Source organism: Drosophila persimilis, unplaced genomic scaffold (genome assembly GCF_003286085.1).
Source record: "Drosophila persimilis strain 14011-0111.01,24,50 unplaced genomic scaffold, DperRS2 tig00000124-arrow-pilon, whole genome shotgun sequence".
In the NCBI taxonomy this organism is placed as follows: Eukaryota; Metazoa; Arthropoda; class Insecta; order Diptera; family Drosophilidae; genus Drosophila; species Drosophila persimilis.
The window spans coordinates 9,467,772-9,476,796 of NW_020825294.1; the positions used below are offsets into that span (position 1 = coordinate 9,467,772).

A 9,025-nucleotide genomic window follows, 5' to 3' on the forward strand; every position below is an offset into this window, starting at 1 on the left:
AAAAGATAATAATAATGATGAGAGGGCCCACAAAAAGCGATTAACCAGGCCCACAAAACTTGTTAACAAATTGCCAGAGCTTAGGCCCAACAACAAGGGCCTAATCACCTGAGAAAAACCCCCACCAAGTGAGAGAAAAGCCCCCCAAAAGACCTGTCATATAGCCCACATAATCATGTCGGACACTGCGCTCTCATCGTGTAAACAAAACTACAATTAATCAAAGATTTTACCCAACCGGACTTTATTACACGAGGCTTTGGTTAATTGCATAAATAAAAGTCCAATGTCCAGGGTGGCTAGAGGGAAAAAAAGGGAGAGCTTAATTAAGGAGGGTTTCCACGTCTCCCCGTGGACCTGGCAAATAAATAATAAAAACACAAATTGACTCAAACACCGCAACAGAATGAGCTGAAAATAGAGGAAGGTAATGAAACAAACATTGGGGGAATAGGACCAGAAAGGACAACCGCATAATGCGGGAGGAAGGATTTGCGGTGGGAAGCTACGATTACAGGGAGGTTAATGCCTTTGTTTCCATCCGAAAGTATCGGAAATATGTCTAAAAATATCACAATACCCAATGAAACCTCTGACAAGTGATATGGCGGGAAGTTTCGCTCAAAGGATTGGGCATAGAAGGCTCTTCGGACGGAAATATCCACTTGTATGTGCTGTCTGTGGTCTGTAATTAAAACAACTATAATTGCCAGAGTTGGGCATGTGGCAAGTGCACTGACAGAAAGATATTTCCATGAAAAAAGGAAGCATTTATTAAACATAGGAAAATAATTCATTATTGAGCCGTTTGGCTTTATTCATTTTTTTTTTTTTGTATTTGTAGTTTAAGGGTTCAAAGGAAAAATATAAAAGAGAACTCAAAAATGATTAAGCTTTTGGGACGGATCCTTAAAGGCAACGATCGTCTTCCGTGGGATCAGTGCTGGATTCCCACTTGTTCGGATTAATGAAGATGTCCGACACAGTGCCCCGCAGCGTCGCGAACCCCTGGTTGAGGGGCACGGGCATGGGACGCGACTGAATGGTCTCCATCCATTTTGTATAAGCGGCCTCGGCCAGCTCGATGCGCTTCTTCTCCTCCTCCTCCCGATGTTCGCGCTCGCGGCGAAGACGATCGCGCTCCCGCTGCTGTTGCTCCATCTTGCGGCGTTCCCATTCCTTGATTCGCTCCTTGACCTCTTCTGGGCTCTCCTTCCGAAGGGACACGGGCCGCTGCGACCCGCTGCGGGTCGTCTCACTGACCTGCAACAGCCTTTTTTTCTCGCGCAGTTTTTGCTGCTCCTTGCGGAGGCACCACTCGTCGTATTTTTTCTTTGATTTCTCGGCCCGCTCGGCCATTTCCCTTTCGCGCTCCTCTCGCTCCCGCTTAGCGGCCAGGAGCTTCTTCTGCATTTGGTCCGCTTTAAGCTGCTTCCATTTCTCAAATTTCAGGCTATTGCGCTCCTTCGTCTCCTCGAGGCTCTTGTAGAAGGTGGAGCAGTCCGAGTGGCTGCTGACCAAACTCAGACTCGGCAAATAGTTGCTTCGCCCCTCCGATGCCTGAAACGCTGGGCCATAGGCACGATTCCAGCTGCAGGTTGACTGCGAGGAGGTATCCAGGTTGTAGGTGCGACTGGTCATCAGCTCGCGACCTGAGCTGGCCTCAAGGAGCCGCATGTCCTCCTCCGTTGCATTCCTTTGGATGTAGCTCCTGCCACTGTCCGATCCCAGGCTACAGCTGTTGTACGAGCTCAGGCTCGCACTGTCTGCATCTATATGGGGGTTGCGAATTTGCAATCTGTCAATAAATATGTGCTTTCCCGGAATAAAGGTGGGTTTCAATATGTCACTGAAATCGCCAATGGACTCGGCCCGTCCAAAGGAGCCGCTCTCGCACGAACATACACTCTGCGAGTCCTCCTCCAGGCCCCCTTCGACGTTCGGTCTTGGTGAATCCTTGTAGCAATTCTGTAGGGAGTCAACGTCGTCAGCGTCGAGGGTTAGTCCCGCCAACCTCACTCTGCTTTCCTCTTCCTCCAGCTCCTGGCAGAACTTCAAAATAGAATCGCTATCGCCGTCGAGGAACTTATCAGAATCACTAGCCTTTTGATGCCCCACCATAGTATGCGACGATGTGTCCGTGTCCTGTTCTTCGTCTGAATTCGTTTCGGCGTCCATTACAACCTTCTTCCGTCCCAAAAACCGAACAGTGGGTGCACTACTGCGATTGGAGCCAACAATCGAATCCTCATCACTCATCTCGTGCAAATTTTGATGACGGCCCGACAGATCCTGACGATCGACCACCTTGCCCATCTTGTCCCGACGTGCCTGAAAAGCCATTCCGAGAGCTCTCTGCGTAAAATCAATTAGATTAGATAAGAGATTAGATTAGAGGGCTCAAGAAAGGGAATATTTTACCAGAAATAAAACAAATTTTAAACAAAATTTATATCAATTTTTAAGATGATAGATTCGTTGTGTTTCGTAGACTACTGACGAGTTGAGCAACGTGTGTTTTGTTCTGCCCGAAACAGAGATTTCAAAAGGCTCTAGATTCAGGGGTGTTTCTTTTTGCTCAGTGTACCTCTGGGTGTCCTGAAGCAAAATGAAAACATTTTAACTAATGACAAACAATTACTTAAACAACGAGTCGAACGCTGCTGGTCCTCTCGGGTTCTGGTCGCCGACAGGACAAAAGGTAATTAAAACACTACCCTATAACGCAGACACACACGCATACGGATAGTCCTTCTACAGATACAGAGACTCCCTTCCTCACACCCACACCCACAGATACAGATATAGATACTCCCCCGCACACACGTCTATGGGTGTCTGAGCGTAAAGTTGCCGTTCGTTCAAAAATCGTTTGTTTTGTGTGTGTCTATCTGTGGAGTGTCCCTGGTCATGTGGTCGTGGTCCTGGTCCTGTTCCCGTAGTTGTAGTTGTTTCAGGGCCCAGTTAATGAGCGGCCCTTCCATTTTTAATGAGACTCCAAACCACACACAGATACACCCACACCACACAACTGCATGGACCTTGCTCAGGTGTAATAAAAAACCAGAGAAAGCACTACAATCTAGTAACCCCGACCAAGGGATACCCGGTACCCAAGGAAAGCCCCTCGTCTGCTCTGCTTTTTACTGGAAGAAAGAGGAAAAATCCTAAGAGTTCCCTCTCTTATTCTGCGGATAAACTATACTGCAAAAACTATACTAATGTTACATATCTTTCCCTTAATCGAATATACCCTAAAACTAAAAGGGTACCAAAACTTATCGCTTTCAGGCACTCCGTCTCTGCCTCTTGGTCCCCGTTTGTCCCACCGCTTGATAGACATAATGAAATGATTTTTTATATCCCTAATTGTCGTGTATCGTCTGCCAACATCTTGGCTCTCAAATTAAACACACAAAAAAACGACAAAGGAAAACCAATTAAGTTGGCCCTTTTTTCCGCAACGAGCTGCCAAATGACTTGTCAAAAAGGGGGCGTGCCCGGATTGCGTGTGTGTTTTATTATGGGTTCACTGTTCCTATTCGGGGATTAGGGTCACAAAACCCAATGATAAACCGAAAACTTTCCACTTTGTGAGCTCAAAAATAAAACAAACCTAAATTAAAGAGTAGAAAGAGGAGAACTATATTTTACAGAACTTTAAAATAGCTTTAAATCGTTCATTTAATTGAGGTGAAAAAGATTCTTATAAAGCGAATCAATGGCTGCTATTGTGATTTAAAAATACCAACTTTTCTGCCATATAATTTCATAGAATCCTGCGAACCTTGGCACCTGTTCAATTTAGAGTTTACGCGTAAGATTGCGTGACGTGTTCCGAAAAGTACAAGGATACAAAACAAGGGGAAAAGTTTTGGATGAATTAATGATTCCCATTGGAGGAAGAGATTTCAAAATCTATTTCAACTTTAGGAGTGGTTTGGGGTATCATAAACACAAAGAAAATCAATACAAATCTGCAAAAGATCAAGGAAGAACATAATTTTACGAATAAAGAATATCTAGAATTTGCTTACAATTTCATCAATTAAATTCAAAGGATTCCGGTCTATCTCTCTCTCCCTTTAAAGCCCCCAACTTTTCCTATCAATTGATTTAAATATTCTATTTCTAGGGATTTGCAATACATTTTGCAACGCCCAAGGACTTGCAACAGGTTGTCCAGCCATTCTGGTGGTATGGTGTGTTATATGATATCCTGGCGCCGCGTCAATTACAGGATTTCAGGCACGCACTCGAAATAACTTTTCATTTTTTGCATTACTTTTATTTTTCAATTTTTTTTTTTTTGTGTAATTATAATTTAATTTTGTTTTGTTGCGCGCACGGACTATTGGCAGTGCCAATGGCATTGATTATTCGTACGTTTTGTTGGTTCTACTGGGGCGGCGCACGTTTAATTAAAAACGTGACAATTTTACCTGTGGCCAATGCGGGGCATATTTCATACGCCATGTGTGACCAGAGAATCCAGAGAAACCAGAGACCGCCACCCTAGCGACCGCTGACCGTCAGAGAGCACGGTCGGGGGGAGGGGGTCGAAATTTTCGATACGAATATATATTTAAAATGTTATTTACAATCATAACAATTCCGTATGCCCGCCAACGAGTGTCGTTACATTTCACTTTCACCAGCCGCAAATTTAATTAACTCTATGAATACTCGCACTCGAACGGTACGCGGGATATTGTATTGTATTTTCAGTCAATGAAGCATCAAATTGAACTGATTAATTCCTGCCTATTTGCCAAATGGAACACAATGTTAAATAAATACGGAATCACAGTCACAGGGTAAAACTTGGCAGTAGACAGGCAAAGGGAGCTCAGGATCTTCCAACAAAAATCTTGCAGCTATTCTACATAGCTCACCATGACTCACCAGTGAATCCTATTGCATCCTGTTAGCCCAATCTAAGCTCGAATGCTCAGCTTTTCTAATTTTCCCCCTACTGTAATATATGGTCTTTATGTCGGGGGTAGAGGGAGTGTTGCTTACATGCCTGCTGCGATCCACAACTTTTTATCTAATTAAAATGTCAGCAAACCTTGACAGGAATTGAAAAGTCAACTATCTTCGGCAATCTCTTCTTGATGGATCCTTGGTGCACTGCCTTGTGGCACCTCACGCACAAAAATGAAGTGCAAAACCGAACCACAAACAAATCAGATAAGTAACTCCATCTCCACCTCCCCGCCCTCGGAGAAAAGCAGACCCAGACAAAGTCGGAGGTGGAGTTGGGGACAGCGACAACCTTTAGCAAGAGTCAACCTCTAAGTAAGCCAATTTACTTAATTGACTTATGGCCGAGAACGAGAACGAGCACGAGAAAGTTTCGACAGTTGAATGTTTGGTGCTTCTCTTACAAGTGGCTGACTTTAATTTAACCACAAAAACCGGGTCCCAAATGAAGCGGAAAATATTTGCAAATGAAGGTAGTCGCTTGAGAGAAGTCCTGCCATGGAGAAGAGCTCGCAGTATCATAGAGAAAGGTTCCTCAATGGAGAATAGAGAAGGAAAGTTGTTCAGAGGAAACTTTAAAATTATATTCATTGATCATAGGAGGTCCTAAGATATAGGCATCTCTTAATTTTCTACTCGACACTTAAATACAATCGACTTTTGGTGTCACTATCATTCCAAGATGTTTACATGGCAATGGGGACTATTTCCTTCCTGAAAGCTTTAAATTTGATTCAATTTTTCATGGACATAAAGCCTGGATTGTTAAGCCCTTCTTCATTCACCGACTTTCCAAATCTTTTCCCCGACTTTGTCCTAAATCTTTATCGCAGCATTTCGCGCTCTCGATGTCAACAACAGACTTGCAAGCGTCTCTCAACATCAATTAGCACTGGCCAGGGGCACACACACCGACACAGGCACAGGCACAGGCATCTCTGCCACCCAGGTGCCGTGTCATATTTAATTAAGAAACTTTTCAACAATTGCTGGTGAAATATTGCTGCTGAAGCCAGGGGATCCTGCCACCTCCTATCACAAAAAAAAAGTATAGTACGCTGCCGAAGATGGTGATGCCGGGATCCCACACTCGAAAACAATCAAAATTTCAGTGTCGCAGAGCATGAAATTTCATTTGACATAGTTTCGGAGGCGGCAATGGCAAAGCCCTTACGAGAGTATAAGTGCGCAGACACACAGCAGACACAGCCAGCCACAAAAGTATGCACATGTGTGCGTGTGTGTGTGGGCTGAGAGGAAAGGGAGGAAATGTCGAAGGACAGAAGGTGGCGAGACGGTTGCAGTTACAGTTTTGCCCCTAAGCCATAATTGGTTGCGTCAGTGCATAAGTCACGAGTGTTCGTAGCGAGGAGTCCTTCGACTCCTTGTCGTAGTCGTTGTCGTTGCCATAACGACACTCTCACACATACACACACATATAGATACCCATACACTCTTCGCCCTTTCTCTCTCTCTCCGTCTCTCGTTCTGCATTTAAATAAGATAAATGCAAGCGGCCACTAATTGAATTGCTGACAAGATTTTCCCCCTAAAAAGCATAGACCAGAAACCTATGGAAATTTCTATCTCTCCCTCCCCCTCTCTCTCTGTGTGTGTGTGGAAATTTTGGTAATTAATATTTTCACAAGAGCGGAAATGCCTGAAGAGTAGATCAGCAAGCAGCAACAGCAAGTTTAGCCAACTCGTATCGTAGCTTCATCAGATTGTTGCAACAACTTGGGGACTTTATTGCAACTTTTTAGTGGTTTCGAAAGTTTCAGCCTCATGAATGGACAGGACACATGGGGCAAGGCAAGCAAGTGACAAGTGGAGATTGATGGCTGTGTAGTGGCAACTAATTTAGACGAAAGTAAAGTCTTTAATGATTGGCAAATGTGTATAGTAGGTTTCTACTTCAAAGGTTATCCCGTGGAGGGCGCAATCCCTACCCCTTTAATATGCCTAGTTCTTTAATCTTCTAACTGCTACATCCCCTTGTTCTGCAATGATTTGCATACCTTTGGCATTTTTAATACTTTTAATTTCTAATATAAACAGCCTCACAAACAGACAGACAGAACGAGATTCTGAAGGGAGTCCTTCGGCCAGACAACAACGGAGAGGGTTCCGTGGCAAACACTCCTCCGCTCCCCCTTATGTTTTTTTTTTATTTGCATTGAAAAAAGGGAAAAATAAGCGAAAATAAAACTGATTTCATTACCTTGATTAGTTGGTCTCTTCAAGTCCTACCAACCCCCAGTTGTTGGACTCGCAGTCTGAACTTTTTCCAGGAATACAACCACACACACATTTCTGGAATCCCACGGATGCGATGCGCTTATGATGGCAGCCAGAATAGAGAGGAGCAGAGGACGATGATGATGATGATGAAGTTAGGACCAGGGGTCCCTCTTCTGGCTTCTGCCATTTTTTGGGTTCAATGCAAACATTAACCTCATTAGCATTCCCCGCACTGAATACTGAATACTGAATGGATACACGTTTACCTGTGCCTCCCTTCCTCCGCCTCTCTCTCGCCACTGCAGCTGTATTTTTTGCTTATTTTTTAATGGATTAATTTTAATAGTTTAAGGCGATTTGCATGTTTTCAATTGGGTTGTAAACACTTCTAAGCGTTGCAAAAGTTTTCCAGAGTATGTTTTGAGGCTAATTAAATGAAGTCGCTAAGCGGAAGGTACTCGTCATTCAACCGGTGGATGAGTAAACAATACTAGAGCTTAGGAGGAAGCATAAAAATGATAAATCCCAAGAAAAGATTACAGCTATTAAAACTAAAAAATTAGAGCTAGAAATAGCTATGAGCTCCTTGCCTCATTCTTTCTATAGTTTCCAATTAATTTTAAGCCACTTTTCGGACTCTTTCCAAATGAAGAAAAGAACAATATCTAACTAACAAGTAGCTCTTGTAGGCAGTAGTAGTAGCAGTAGTAGACCTCTCTCCATCAGTCATTTCTTTCCTATAATTTAGCCAATTGCACTTGATGCCTCCTCAGTTAACCCGCCTGTGTCCTGTGTCCTGTGTCCTGTGCCTGTGTCCCTTGCCCTAGGGAACTTTAGTGCCCTCCAAGAGCAGGAAAGAAGCTTAATTAAGCATAATAGAGCTCTCATTTCGCTTGCAGCATTCCGTTGCAAGTCCTGGCTCTGGCTCTGGAGCTCTCTCTTTTTTTCACTGCCGCCCAAGTAGCTGTTGGTAATTTGTGCTTAGCCACACTCACAGACCAACGCCTACCCGCCACCCCAGAAGCAGGTCCACGTGATAGCTGTGCTGTGCTGTGCTGGCTGTGTGGGTGGGTGGAAAACTTGCACAATTTTAATTGCATTTCCGCTATTTTTGATGCCCTTTGAATTTATAATGCCTTTCGTTATGGCCTTTCCTTTTGAGCACTTTCCCATCATCATGATCCTTTTTGCCTTCTGCGTAATGCCTTTTGGCACGTCCTGAGAAAAATAATTCAATTAATTACAAAGCGGACAGGTGTGTACCGGCAGCTACACTTAATATTAATCATACGCACTGCGGACCAGCAAAAAAAAAGTAAGAAAAAACCCGTAAAAAAGCAAAAAGCAGAGCCCCCTTGCTGATACGCATTTGTATCTAATAAACATGTTTATTTCATTAGGAGGATACACATGCGGCTATTTCATTTGTAAGTCCCTGCCCTCTCGGGGGACAACAATTTTCCCATAGACCCCAACATGATTCCGACATGAAAAATGCGTTCGCGAAAAGTTGCCCCGTCGTCCGTCGGTTTATGATTTGGGGATTTTTGTTCGGTGGTGCCACTAATGTGCCATAGCCACCACGCATTTTTTCCCTCATCTCCACCTCCAAATGGCTTTAAGTCCTAGCCATGTTCTGGCTTTTCCCCACAGAGGAAGCTCCGTGCTACGACTACGACTGCTGCTGCTGCTGCTGCGGCTGCTTTCAACACCATTACAAATAAATTGAGCGTGAAAGATACATTTCGCCAGATACATTGACATGCAGCAATGATAGGCACATTTCTCCACAGGTTTC

The 9,025-nt window shown here is 44.0% G+C and overlaps 1 protein-coding gene across 2 annotated transcripts; it reads right to left on the minus strand.

The window, feature by feature from the left end:
• Positions 1-792: 792 nt before the first annotated feature.
• Positions 793-4,964, minus strand: LOC6596554 (stress response protein nst1). Of its 2 annotated transcripts, none has more exons than XM_026987654.1 (2): positions 4,906-4,964; positions 793-2,355 (listed from the first exon to the last, which is right to left on the minus strand). In XM_026987654.1, the coding sequence occupies exon 2, from the start codon at positions 2,341-2,343 to the stop codon at positions 910-912; it is 1,434 nt and encodes a 477-aa protein (XP_026843455.1). In that variant the 5' UTR covers positions 2,344-2,355; positions 4,906-4,964; the 3' UTR covers positions 793-909. The 2 variants fall into 2 exon arrangements, with proteins under 2 accessions (XP_026843455.1, XP_002021691.1); XM_002021655.2 differs by lacking the exon at positions 4,906-4,964 and adding an exon at positions 2,422-2,446.
• Positions 4,965-9,025: the final 4,061 nt, after the last annotated feature.

Bases quoted from the DNA above. Each gene is read 5' to 3' on its own strand.
- LOC6596554 (XM_026987654.1), bottom strand. From the start codon at position 2,343: ATGGCTTTTCAGGCACGTCGGGACAAGATGGGCAAGGTGGTCGATCGT.